The sequence below is a fragment of the Montipora capricornis genome, chromosome 4, assembly GCF_036669925.1.
Source record: "Montipora capricornis isolate CH-2021 chromosome 4, ASM3666992v2, whole genome shotgun sequence".
Lineage (NCBI taxonomy): Eukaryota > Metazoa > Cnidaria > Anthozoa > Scleractinia > Acroporidae > Montipora > Montipora capricornis.
In genome coordinates this window covers 9,032,188-9,045,988 of record NC_090886.1, presented here as the reverse complement: position 1 = coordinate 9,045,988, position 13,801 = coordinate 9,032,188, and the positions used below count along the sequence as shown (strand labels likewise).

The 13,801-nt window shown below is 38.2% G+C and overlaps 2 protein-coding genes across 3 annotated transcripts; one reads left to right on the top strand and one right to left on the bottom strand.

Moving 5' to 3' along the window:
• Positions 1-443: 443 nt before the first annotated feature.
• LOC138045474 (mitochondrial fission regulator 1-like) lies at positions 444-5,944 on the bottom strand. Its single transcript, XM_068891991.1, has 7 exons — positions 5,754-5,944; positions 5,492-5,659; positions 3,950-4,417; positions 2,942-3,075; positions 2,404-2,531; positions 1,700-1,773; positions 444-1,052 (listed from the first exon to the last, which is right to left on the bottom strand). Exons 1-7 carry the CDS (start codon positions 5,820-5,822, stop codon positions 951-953), a joined length of 1,143 nt encoding a protein of 380 aa, XP_068748092.1. The 5' UTR covers positions 5,823-5,944; the 3' UTR covers positions 444-950.
• Positions 5,945-6,012: 68 nt separating this feature from the next.
• On the top strand, positions 6,013-12,156 carry LOC138045475 (armadillo repeat-containing protein 1-like). 2 transcript variants are annotated; one of them, XM_068891994.1, is made up of 7 exons: positions 6,013-6,208; positions 6,287-6,361; positions 6,450-6,634; positions 8,933-9,017; positions 9,770-9,961; positions 10,696-10,806; positions 11,151-12,156. In XM_068891994.1, exons 1-7 carry the CDS (start codon positions 6,134-6,136, stop codon positions 11,235-11,237), a joined length of 810 nt encoding a protein of 269 aa, XP_068748095.1. In that variant the 5' UTR covers positions 6,013-6,133; the 3' UTR covers positions 11,238-12,156. The 2 variants fall into 2 exon arrangements, with proteins under 2 accessions (XP_068748095.1, XP_068748094.1); XM_068891993.1 differs by having other exon boundaries at positions 6,022-6,208; positions 8,936-9,017.
• The last annotated feature ends 1,645 nt before the right edge of the window (positions 12,157-13,801 follow it).

Here is a 13,801-nt window from a genome sequence, read left to right as displayed (position 1 = left end):
TGCAATGTAATGGAGTCAAATTGCCAAAAGACTTTTTTCTCCACTGTTCTGTGCATCAACATGGCTGCTGTGACGTCAGGTGAAAACCATCTATAGTTTTGCGTGACTCATCAAGCATTGAGAGTTTTCATCTGACGTCACGACGGCCATGAACAATTCTGCAAATGTCTTTTGGGAATTTGACTCTATATTACTGGTTTTCACTCACGTGATCAACAGCCATGTTTTTCAACGAAAACAAAAGGAAGCGTTTGCATAATAATAGAGTTAAACTCCCGGAGGATTTGGTCGTGACGTCATGTGAAAACCGAGAATTAGTATGGTGTTTTGTACACCAACATAGCCGTCTCATCACGTGGATGAAAACCAACGATACGAATAGTAGGTTAAAGAAGGCAAAAAAAAAAAATTCTAAAACTATTTACAAAACAAATGTCTCCGGAAGAAGAATAAAAAACTACTGGTATATTTGTAGTTTAGACAAGTTAATGACGAAAATGGTGTTTTTATTTTAAAACAAGCGCCTAAATTGGTGACCATTTTGTGATCTTTGAAACGAGGGTTTCATTTTCTCAGTATCAATAAACCAAGAAATCAGTTTCGCAGGCCGAGGTCTCGTTTACAAATCAAAATTCGTATTTACAACCGAAGAAACTCAACATAACATAACAATTCATGGAATAGTTATCGGTTTTTTTCTTCATGCCTCGAAAGCAGATCTCATGAAACACTGGTTAAAATAAATATCCCTTTTCCCTTCATGGTCAGACGAGGTTTGATGATCCCGGGCGAGAGCAAGCTAAACTGTTAATCATTCGTCGGACTGAACGAGAAAAGGGAGACTGCAAGCAGTCAATAAGAAAGCGGTACAACAAATGTTATATAAAAGTTGCAACCAATTCAATGGAATGCTGCAAATTCAATTTTCAGTGATAATCTCTGTTAGGTCGTCAGTACACTTCGACCAATGGACTTCTCGGTTTTTTTGTGTTCTGTAAGCCAGTGCTTGATCGCCGTTTACTCTTTGCTGGCTTCAGCAGGTGTGGACCAAACTAAAAGCAAAGAATGTGGTTGCTAAATAACGAGGGAGACGGAGGGGAAGTTATTCTGTTAGGGGAATACAGGGGGTCACGGGACACGGGTCAATGAAAGAAAACCCTCATTCGTAAGACGGATCAAGGAAAAACTCGAAAGTTGTGAAACCTGAATTTACTGGAAGGTCATAAAATTATTTTCTCTGCTCTAATGAGAAAAACGAGAAGAACAGAAAAAACTTTGACAATTATGGAAACTGTACTAGTCAAGGAGTATTGGGAAAGTACTGGAAATCAAAGGGATTTTAAAAGGTGACCATAATGCGAACCCTGAAGCCTTGTTCGATGGGAGCAAGACAAGGAGGTTTCTGTAACAAAGGCCTTATTTTCATAGGTCGGGAAAATCCCAGACGGACTGGGATTTTACCATTTCCCGACCCGACCGTCCCAGATTTTGCCGAGACACTGTGCAATCACTGAACGTCTTCTGGAAAATTAACACAGTGCCTCTTTTCGTCCAACCCACTCCCAGATGATTAGGGATGTCTGCGAGTTCCACGTGTTTAGAAGTTGAGAAAATCTCGGGACGGTCGGGAAGCGCAAAATTCCCGATGGTCTGTGATTTTCCGGACGTAAGGAAAAATGAACTTAAAGAAAATACTCACAGGGATTGGTTTGATCGGACTCAACGGCGGAGTTCCAAAGGGTGATCCTGGGCTGTTGTTTTCTTTATTGGTGTCTAGAGGAAAATACAACTCAAACGATTTTAGTAAAAAGTCGGAGGATTCAACTAATTCTTTTCATTAGTGAAACCTTTTCAAGTATATTCGCCTCTGTTCTATTTTCTATTCGCGTGGCTTCAATTATATTTATCTTGCGCTTCATGAAAAAACATCAATTTAGGCGTTTTGGGTGCTAACTCTTTTGAGTTCTTCGTCAAACGCGGACAAAGCCTAACACAACATCATTTGCGGTATTGCGATTGTGATTTATAAAGTGTGATCATGTATTGGTGACGTCCGAAGAAAAATCCAGGAAGAGATTGGTGCAGCGTTTCAGCCTGTGCAAATCAAGCGCCGCCTCCGATGAACGCACGTGATCCGTTACACACATTTGCGTCAGTAACGCACGTGCAGCGTTACTAAAGCACGTGCATGTAAGACGCACGTCCAAGAGTCGGTAAACTTATCTGCCAATGACCACCTTTCGTCTCCACTACAGGTTAAAAAGCTCGAAGGAATTTTACGTCACCGTTTACCCTGTTAAAACTTGGCAGTTGAATTTTCAGTACCGAAAGCCCATGGTAAATTATGTTATTTCAAATAACATGGTAGGAGAACTCTGACCACAATATAAAAATAATATATACCTGGTGAGTTGGCCTCCTGTCTTCGCCTGTGCGCAAACTTTTTCTTAAGTGCTTGGGCTATGATCGAGGCAGGATCATTTCCGTCTGAAGGAAGCGGAGCTTTCCGTAAAGGGGTCCCACCTGGCGACCTGGAAACGAGATTCAATCAGCCATGCATATCCTATGACTACGTGTAAAGGATAAATCGTTTTCACGCAAATGCTAAAATACAGCATACCAATGATTATATTTTCAAAAAGTACTCGGTTACCACCATTAAAATGTTGCAGAATTATTGACAATGTGACAGTATTAAATTCGTAGGCCTGGTTCAAGTCTGAACTTTGAGGTTTAATTTTGTGACACCAATTTTTTTATTTTGTTATTATCACCCTGATAAAAACTTGAACATCTCAATGTAGAACTTACAACAAAATATAATAGGGAAAAAGAAAATGCCATTTTTTATTATTTTGAAAGGCTCTTCAAATTTTTCAAAAATTATATTTCTCCTCAAAGAACTTTAATCAAGTTATAAGTAACCTATCCAGTGCCATACCTCTCTACTGATCTAAGTTTGACCTTCCCCAGTCCTTTGAGCACATCTGCCATGTTTGGCAAATTGCATCCAGTGGAGTTTTCAGCAAAATTAAGGCCAGTTCCTGGTGCAAGTGACAATCTCTTTGCCTTATTCTTTAATTTAAAAAAAAAACCATTTCATCAGTTATTGTTGTGATATCATGTTCCAGTCAAATAGTACTTTTCTGGCTGATTTCTGATGACGTGGAAAAACACAAAAGAAACTGTCTGACTGTATAACACCAGAGTTTACCTCCCAAATGATTACTGGTTTGTTTGGAAACAAAAAGTTCTTACTTTTTACATATGAAAACTGAGACTTTTCCTTTGCCATATGTGATGTCATTCATTATTTTTATAGCGACCTTCAGATTGGAATACAAGGTTGACTACAAGTGCGAGTTCTCAGTCCTGAGCATGCACATTTTGAAAAGTTTCATTCTTTAACTGTAATGCGCTTGCCCAGTACAGAAAACTCATACTCGTAGTCATTCTCATACTCCAATATGAAGGTCATTAATATCATAACCCCTCCCTGCAGTGACAAATTCTAACAATTACCATTTCCAGATAATGTAAATCATTTAGAATAATGATGATAATAATAATAATAATAATATTATTATTATTATTATTATTATTATTATTGTTACATAGTTGTTGTTGCCTTGGATGTATCCAACCTGCAATCAGACCTAGTTTTTAGCATTGCTCTTATGTTCTCAGAGAGAAGCAACCATCACTATGAGTATCAAACAGTGTAACTAACAAACTATTTTCAGGCAAAACAATAGCCTGATGACCGGTTACACGTAAAATATTCGTGAATCGTGCACAGTGCTGACCTAAGTTGAAAGAAGAGAGGTAAGTTTCTGCAAAATAAGGAAAAACTACCATGATGACCTGAGTTCTAAAAAGACGTCACCTAGTGTACGCAGTAACCCTGAGAGCATTCCACAACTTTTCTAAGTGCAGTCCATTGCATTACCTCTCTTATGATCTGTGACAATGGCTTTAGAGGTGTCGATGAGGGTGTTGGTGGAGGTGGTGGTGGTGGTGGGGGTGGGGGAGGGGGAACAGCTGCCCCAGCTGGTGTGGAAGGGGTTGCTACTTGATTCTGTGGAACAGCAACTATCATCATTGCAATCTGAGCTCTCAACCTCTGTAACTCTTCCTCCAGGGCCGAAATCTTTTGCATGGCTTCATCATTGTTTGAGTGATTTTCCATCCTATCATTATCAATTGCTGGAAGGCCAGTGGTTAGGGGTTGTTTTGGTTCATTTTCTAGGCAGCAGTCTTCTTGGAACTCTTTGTCATCAGGGATAGCATCTGCATCAGCAGTCAAGTTATCATCCTCTGTTATCCAGGCAATATCTGACAATGAAGCCATCAACATCTCGGACAAAGGCTTGCCATCAATCACTTGTGATGTGAATTCATTTCTTCCTAGATTTAGCTATGAAGGGGAAAAGGAATGTTTTACTTATCAGTGGTAAATAGAAGATCATTAATATCATTCCCAGGGACTGATATGTTGAACAATTAACACCAGAAAGGGATGGGGAAACTAAAAAATTGGCACAGTGGTGAGAGCACTTATGGCTCGGATTAGATTCCCAGACTTGGTGTCGCATATGGGTTGAGTTTGTTGGTACTTTACTCTGCTCCGAGAAGTTATTCTCTGAGGTACTCCGGTTTTCCCCTCCCATCAAAAAGCAACCTATGATTTAATGACTTGCTTTGATTTTATTTCATTTCTGCAAAGTATCTCCAATTAGTGTCCCAGTTGACACTTTAATAAAGTTCATGATATTATTGTTACTATCAGTGTCAATCAAAGCTGGAAGAGAAGGACCACAAAAACAGTAAGAGCCGCGACACAAAAAACTTGGACTGGGTAGGCGCATTCCCCAGCAGAGATTTTAGACGAGGAAGTGGGTTACTATCAAAACCAGTAGAGTGGTAAAACTGCCGTTGAAAATTTGAATCCGAAGCGGTTCGATCCTAATCACTTGATCTTAAACAAATTGTCATGTGATCCTAAAAATAATGTCACGTGATCCAAAAAAGTGTTTCTTGTTGAATGCCAGGACCGCCAACGCGCTTTACATGACCCATGTGACAACTTTTTTATGTCATGTGACGACTTCTTTTGCGGATCACGTGATAATAAGTTTTTTGGAACCCGCATTTAAAAATTCTAAAGGCAGATTTGTCACTCTAGTGATTTTGATAGTAAGTTTTGACCCCACCCCTGGAAGAACCCTTTTTCACCTGACTTAGAAGAAAGGCAAATTTCAAACATCCACAACGTAAACTTCTTCAATCCTCTGGTCAGTATACACAGAGCCTTCTAAATCAACAATATTATATTATTTCCTCTTGTTTTTTTTTTTTTTTTGCGTTCGTTTACCCATCAATTTCTTAACTTCTTGAGATTGGGCGTTCAGGTAATTAAATTAACACAACTTAAGTCAAATCTTTAACTCTTTCTGGTTTGCTATCTAGACATAGCTATGTAACGACTTACCTCAAAATACGGTCTTTTACACGGCTTCAAGGGTAAGCGACTGCCAATCTCTCTGATGATGCTACGTTTAGTGAAAACGAACAGCTGGTTACGCGATAATTCCCTGCCAATACGACGAAGGAGGCTTCTTCTACGACCAGTCGCTCTTCTTCCTCCATAAAACAAGTCCTGGAATTGAATAGGGGGAAAGTGGTTGAGGATCTCAGATCAATGAGGCGAGCATCAACAGTCACCGATGTTTTAACCTGAAGGCTGGACTTACTACAATGTCGTATCCTTCCCATCCAAAATACTCTAAGATTATTCTCACACATTCCAAAGCAGTCTCCATTGCCTACCGCTGGATCCTAAGGTAAAAAAGAATACACTAAAAATCGGAGCTATAAGCCCGGCTATAAGACATCGAACGCAAGCCAACAAACATCACCACATGACACATTCTTGTAGTCACCAGCCACTTATCTTAAATTCACCAATCATATCGCTTCGTTTATTTGTTTCAACCAATCAAATTTAAGAGCGCGTGGTTTGAAATCCAGGCATATATTGAAATTGACTACCGAGTCAGTTTCAACCAGTTTTTCGGTAATTCAGCAAGATTTAGTCATTTCTTTCTGTGAAAGAAAAAAACTTTATAGCATCATGACTGCTTTAGGAGTGGTTGAACACCTAAGAAACTTGGCTGCTGATCCACAAAACAGAGGAACGATTGTAAAGGTAAATCTTAATAAACGCTGTCTCCGTGGACTTTAATGTTCCAGGCGTATTTTAAATCGCTCATTTGTTGTTCTTTAGGATCAAGGTTGTTTGGCTGGATTGGTCTTGTTTCTTGACAATGGAGATGTTAACGTTGTTCTCACTGCCTTAGAGGTTTGATAAGTTAAATATCTTACATTAGAAGAACTCGACTTCAACTTCACACCACAACAATCTGACAAAAATTTTGTTCGTTTCACAGGCCTTGAAATTCCTCTCAGAACTCCAGACCAACCGTTCCAAAATGAGAGAAGAAATGGGAATGATTATCAGTTTAAAAAGCATAATGAATAAAGAAGACTACAACCTAAGAGCTAGGCAATTAGCTAAGGAAGTTTATCAAAATATAATTCCCGCTGTAAATGTTGCTTCAAATAAGAAGACGAGGTGAGCTTCACGACTGATGTTTTCTTGAAATTGGCGTTTGCTAATTTATAGAAGCTGAATTAGGCCTTACACATATGCGGTAAATTTTGCCGCTTTTTAAAGTTATGGATGCACAATTCTAGAGCTTCATAATCCTGGCAAGGGTTTCATTACAGTACGAAAATGTTCAGGAGGTCATTTGCGTTTATGCAGCTGGGCACTTTAAAGGCCCACCGTCAACCGACAGGCAAAGCGTGCCGCGGAACAATTTTCACAGGGCAGGTACAAATCACAGGTCACAGGTCATTGTTTTACCAACAGAGAAAGTATCCTAAACATTCATAAAAGCTAACCTTAGGCTAATTAGGCCTAAACAAAAGTTTTTCGGCCTAAGGTTAGCTTTTATGAATGTTTAAGATACTTTATGTATTGGTAAAACAATGAGCCAATTTTCACATATGCAAATTCCGCCCGAAGCTGAGATTCATCCATTTAGATCGCTACGATACGCAATGTGAATTTCCATACCAAAAACAAACCGTTGAAAAGCCTGTCGGTTGAAGGTGGGCCTTCAACGCTTTCGATATATTAAAAAGCTAATAAAGTAAGCAGAAGAACAGACAGGCAAAGTCAATGGCAAAAGAATGTACACAGCTGGTCAATGTACGGTGCCCAGCCCTTAATAAAGCCCCTTTGCTGGTGCTGTGACCATTAACAAGGTGACCAGATTCGCAGAGGAAAAGCTAATGATGTGACTATCTAGAGATACCCTTAAGTCAATCGGGATCGGTCCTGTGTTTAGACTAGATGGTATTAGAAGGATAAATAATTTTTGTGTAAAACTATAATGATACTAACCCATGACTGCGCGTCAGGTTTGCATAAATGTGGACGCTGATCTATTTTATGAAAATAAGTAAGGGGGTGGTTGAACTATTGATCCATTTTATATAACACAAAATAACTTTGGGACATTGTTAGGTGAAACATTGACTGCTATGTAGAATGATATATTATCACGAGACATGTCAAAGTTATGTTTAGGACAGAAATCTCAGCTAAACAGCAACACTTTTTACCAATTTCTGGTGGCTGGATTTACCTTAAGTTTATGATTGTTAACACTATTGGGTACATCATTTCTGTGCTTGGACATTTCAAGATAATTTTAAATAAATGTTTGTTTAAAGAAATCCTTTTCCATAGGGGACTGGGCACTAGTACAAAATGCCATATATTTCCAAAACTGAAGACATATTTAACCCAAGCACAGTTTGTTTTCTTTTACCATTTAGACTAATCTTATATAATATAGTAGCAAAGTAAAATAAATTTTAGCATTAACTGTTGCCATTTTTATTTTAAGTTTTGTGGCTGTAACAAGTCAAGTGACCTCATTTGCAGACGTCATCCACATCAATATTTAAACTTTTGTGATATTATTAGTTTGCGAAAGTCTTGGGTTGTTATTATTAAAGCTTCAGAAGTTAGACCTCCCCCTCACTTTTTTGTGCAATAATTTGGGGGCAAGTTGGGGCACAAGCGTTAATTTACTTGAGTATGGAAACACGGAAAACGTCCTCTATAGAGGTTTTGCACGGCAGCCATGTTGCATGGCAGGAACAATGAAAATGTTTTGCACTAGAAAGAACATTTGTTCCCATAGGAAAAAGAATCTATTGTTCCTGCAGCTTTTACTTCGGGTAGAAGAGCACAGAACGCGTCATCAGAAAGGAATGCAAATGCGAGAAATTTACTCACAAATAATTAGTACATGGAAGTTTGGCAGTGTGGAAGTGTGAAAGTTTGGCAGTGTGGTAGTGACCCTAACCTGAACACGAACCCTAACCCACACTGCCAGACTTCCACACTTCCACACTTGCACACTGCCAAACTTCCATGTACTAATTATTTGAGTGAATTTCTCGCATTTGCATTCTTTTCTGATGACGCGTTCTGTTCTCCTCTACCCGAAGTAAAAGCCGTTCCTGCCATGCAACATGGCTGTCGTGCAAAACCTCTATTGCTTAAATAAAATATTAGATCATTTAACATACTGTGCATTATGATGATGATTATTATTATTATTATTATCATTATCATTATCATTATTATCATTATTATCGTTATTATCGTTATTATTATTTTTTATCTGCCGAGGCAATTTCTTCTGGTAAGATGATGGGTCTAGTAAAATACTAAAACCAAACGAGTATCAAAGAATTACGCTTGTCTTTTAATTTTTAAGCTGAGCAGTTGTTTGTTTTGTTTCCCAATAACTTAATCACCGTGTCTTTCATTTCATTTGTCTTTATGTAGCAGTGCATCTCAATCATTCTTCCTTGGAAATTTCAACAAAAGAGCAAAAGTGGTTGTTCTTCAAATCAAAGGCTTAGCAAACCAGGTTAGTGAAGGGTATGTCTCCTAGTAAACACTTCTTCCAATTCAACAGCAATGACCTTCATTTCAGCTTAAAATTCTGCTGAAGGTTAATGCTGAACTATAAATCATTCAAAGTTCAGCATTCTCACTATTATCCATTCCATTTGTCCCAATTCCCATCTTTTTACTTGCAAATTTCACTTGAACATTCAATTCAGGTTTCCACATGCAAGAGTCCCATATCCAAACACATACAACTATCCTACAGTACATTTCAATCTGCAAAACTTCTACTTTTGAAATGATTGATTTTTCTTTTGCAATTCAGGGGTACTCGAGACTCTCCTGGGGAGGGGGGGGTCTGAATTTTAGAAGGTCTCGTGTCAGTGCTTTGTCAATGTTTCAGGTTGCTGTCACAAATTAAAGGAAATTTAAAGAAAGGATGTTTGTCTTGGTGTCACTAATTTACGTGATGTCGCTACTTTTTAGACCAAGTCGCTTGTCAGTATTTACCCTGGCCGAGCCTCGTACTTGGAATAGTCGGAAGTCCTGCTCCTAAAAGGAGTAAAATAAATGCCCTTCTGAAAACTAGTTCAAATGCTGTACCATTGAGATACTGGGTACATTATTATGTAGTATTATACAGTACATGTATTATTATACAGTACATTATTTAGTTTTGGTCAACGTGAGGGTTTTTTTTTTTTTTTTTTTTTTTGCATTCCCACGTAAGCTCCAACTAATAAGGTTTGTTCTGGTCTGCTATACATGTAGGCTAGCAGAAAGCTGTGTGAAGATGAACTAGTTAAAGTGAAAGGAGTCATCAGTTTTACATTCGTCATGAACAAATCAAGGTGTCTGGTCAGATGTAAGGTAGAGTTGTCACCGGAAACACTGTGTGATGCTATCAACAAAACAAAAGTTTTGTCTGCACAACAAGTGGTCAAGAATGAAAGAGGAGAAGAGGTTAGACCCTGAATCTGTGATCTTAAATTGTAGTCAACTGGTCAGCGATGTTTGATGTCATAATTATATCAAACACGAGAAGGAGTGTTTCATCGCATATCCAAACACCGAGAAGCGAGTTGAAAAACGAGGCCGAACGGCGAGTTTTTTAACCGATTTTGAGGTGGTTGGATATCTGATGAGACTCTCTTTCGAGTGTTTGATATTGCTTCTCAAAGGAATCAGTATTTTAAGAGATATTTGGGATCAAAGTTGGCGAAATTTTATGGTACTAGACCAATTCGGCTAACTCAGTGTTGTACCCAATTCAAATCTTTTGGGAACAAACGTTTTGTTCCAAGTATTACCATATCATTTAAATTTGAATGCTACATTATCATGCAAATGCAATACACAAAGCATCTTAATCCTTAGAGATTTGAATTGGTTACAACAATGAGTTAGACGAATTGGTCTATTAAGACCACATATCCAAACTTCCTTCACGGTAGTGATTTCTTTTGTTTTTTGCTTATGAATTATTAATAAGTTTGAGAAGCCTGATTCAGGGATGGAAACAATGGCAAGTCGTCAACATGTAGACCTATGGGAGGGAGGGAAGCCTTTATTATTTACACCTGCTAAACTAGCGAGAAGCATGGTTCTTTCTTCATTAACAATAACTGTTTTGAGTTCTTGTTCTTGTACTCTTGAATTACAATGTAATTTACCATTGCCATTTTTGTCCCTGCTAGGTGATGTTATCCTTCGGTGCAGCACCAGCCAGTAGTTGCAGTAGAGGAAGCAACAGTTCGCTACCTGACTACCTCCCAGAAGATGATGATGGTGTAGTTATTTCAGATAAGGTTAGTTTACATGTATTTATTAATCATGGGAATTTATCACACCCTGCATTAAGTTGCAAACCACAAAATTCAATTATTATTATTATTATTATTATTATTATTATTATTATTATTATTATTATTATTATTATTATTATTCTGATCAACAGTTTCACTTTTCAATACTATCAACCTCTGCTGATTTCTCCCACCCAACACAGTGATTTTCTCATTTCGATCAGTTTTACAGTTTGATTTCTGTTTTTACCAATGTGACAGTGACTATACACTGACTCTGCAAGGCCTGGTAAATATATTTTATTGCATGTCTTAAAGTCATGTAACTAATAAAAACTGTATTTCAGGCAATTGCCAAGGTTAATGGAGAGGACAAAGAAAATGGTTGGTTCTCCAGTGTAACAACATTTTTTAGCAAGACGCTGTATTGGTGAAAGCACAAAGCATTTGGAGATGTCATTTTCAGAATACTGCAAAGTTGCATGACATTGGAATGCTGTTGTAGATAATCTTATCAGATGATACAACTTTACCTTTGACTTCTTTATACAATGTCACTTTGTGACAGACGTTTTTGATAACTTGTACCCTCCCAGCACAAGTTAAAAGCATGTTAAATTTTTTTTTTGGTACAAGTTGCACTTTTCAGTCTTAATTAGAAATTCCCTTGCATTGTTTAATTAATTAATGATGTTAATATCAAAACTAAAGTTTTCTTGTTATGTTGTAACAGAAGCCAAATCTAAATCTGGCTTTGAACAAAAAGTCACAGATACTTTTCAAGCCTGAATAGCAAAAGATCTGTTCATTTTGAAGAATTGATCCTTAACAAATGTTCAACACCATGGAAAACAAAACAATACTGCAAAGTTGCATGACTTGAAATGTTCTTCTTTTGAAGATACTGAGCGTTTTATATCACCTGAAATACGCCGGAAAAGTGTTGGGATCTTTGAAAAAGACCCCGTAGTTACCAAAAAGAGAGACTCTTTATGTTGCAATGGACCATGCTACAGTGTAAGATCACTCACTAGCCAGTTGCATTGTGAGACCCCCAAAAAAGAATTTTATTTTAGATTTAGGATGCCAATGTACAGCTGAGGATGAATAAGAATACTCATTAAAGTTCATTGCTCCATTACAGGCCAGACCGCCATTGGCAAGATATGTTACAAACACTTTTTTTGTTTAAGAACCCTTTTTTGGGGTAGCCAATCAGGCCATTGTTAGCAAATTGATAATAGGCAGTATCTTCACTTGACACTTCTGACTATGTTCACAAAGTAATTAATTACTAAATCGAAAACTTACATTCATTGTAAATAGAAATAAACATGTATTACCAATATTGACAAAGTTTGCATGTCAGGATGATACATTAATTTGAACTTCTTTTCAAAGTCTTAAATTAATACTTATCATTATCATCATTAGAGCAGTTTTCAATTGAGTGTCGTAAAACAAAATTAATACCAAAAGTAATTACTTTGACCAATCACAGTAGGAGCAAACAGCACAATGAACCAATCCAAATTCATCACAATTCCATGTAACTCGCTCAAAGCGCGGGAAAAATCGCGCGTCCTCTTGATTGGTTGATAAACTGGCCCAAGATATTGGGCGTAGCAAATGCAATTGCGTAATTACTTTACACAGTCATTTGAAAACTGCTCTAGACTTTGGTGGAACAGCACTGTATTTAACAAAACAGTTGCACTGGATGAAAAATTCAAACCACCACCAGTTGCCCAACGTTGACACTTGGATACCATGCAAAAGTACTAATCATGCTTGAAAGAGAGTGCCCCTTGGGTGTGCAGGGAGGCTAACAGGGTTTGGCTCTTGCAGGTTAGACTCTAATCTCTGAATAAGCTATCATCTCTCTGACCTTGAAATTACAGCACATGAACACCTTTCAAGCTTTTGGGTCCTCAGTCCCAGCGGCTATTGATCCATTGACGTCAAAAAGAAAAACTGAAACATAATTTCTACACAGCATCAAAAACTCCCTCAGCGTAAAGGTTAACTTTTCTTGCATTTGTTAAGAAAGTGCCACAGAGTGATGGTCTTGGTGGCGATAGTTGCTAATTTTCACTCATACGATTATCTGCCACGTTTTCAACCACAACAAAATAACATGTAACTTGCATTTGATCTCAGTTCATAGAGAGTTTGTTTGGTGCACCTACATGGTCTATGTTGAGCCACATTCCAAGTCATTTCATGTCATTCCAAAAAGGCAAAACAAAGAAAGAGTCAACTCCTAGAAAGTTCTTCTGGTGAGGAGGTGATTGTTGAACCTCTAACCTGCCCTCAGTGCTTAAAGGAAAGACACCAAAAATTCCATTACCCCTAGTTAGAGAGAGAAACAGCTTGGTCATGGAGGCTCATACAAAGAAAGAAAGAAAGAAAGCCTGCCTGGGAAAGCTGCTAATGACATATGCACAACAAAGTTATGGTTGAAACCTAAAAAGTATAATATGGGATAACTAGCCTATTCAAGAAGACCTGAGAAAGTCTTCAGTGGGAAAATTCAAGATAACATGTTTTTTAGGAAAACATTTGAGACTAGTTAGTAAGAGTGATATGAAACTGTAACTCAAGGTCTTGGTTTCTCAAATCTCTTACATACCAAGACAAAAATATTAAATTACTCCAGTATTAAATACCAGTCAATGAAAATAGGTAAGGTAAAGGTAAAGTCTCTGCTTACGAGCCAGAAGGCTCATCAGGCCGGCGCTTATCTCCGGTTTCTGTAGCATGAAGCGACTAGGAGTATTTATACTCCCTCCTGGATGGGATGCTAGTCCATCACAGGGTTAGCCCCAGCATTACGCCGGTACCCATTTATACACCTGGGTGGAGAGAGGCACCGTGAGAGTAAAGTGTCTTGCCCAAGAACACAACACAATGTCCCCGGCCAGGCCCCGAACCCAGACCACTCGATCCGGTGTCGAGCACACTAACCATGAGGCCACCGCGCCTCCCTAATGAAAAT

Coding starts and splice junctions, on each gene's coding strand:
- LOC138045475 (XM_068891994.1), top strand. CDS start 6,134: ATGACTGCTTTAGGAGTGGTTGAACACCTAAGAAACTTGGCTGCTGAT. Junction 6,362..6,449: donor TTGTTCTCACTGCCTTAGAG/GTTTGATAAGTT, acceptor TTCGTTTCACAG/GCCTTGAAATTCCTCTCAGA. Junction 9,962..10,695: donor AGAATGAAAGAGGAGAAGAG/GTTAGACCCTGA, acceptor TGTCCCTGCTAG/GTGATGTTATCCTTCGGTGC.
- LOC138045474 (XM_068891991.1), bottom strand. CDS start 5,822: ATGGAGACTGCTTTGGAATGTGTGAGAATAATCTTAGAGTATTTTGGA. Junction 2,532..2,941: donor AAACTTAGATCAGTAGAGAG/GTATGGCACTGG, acceptor TCTCGTTTCCAG/GTCGCCAGGTGGGACCCCTT. Junction 1,053..1,699: donor GTCCGATCAAACCAATCCCT/GTGAGTATTTTC, acceptor CTTTGCTTTTAG/TTTGGTCCACACCTGCTGAA.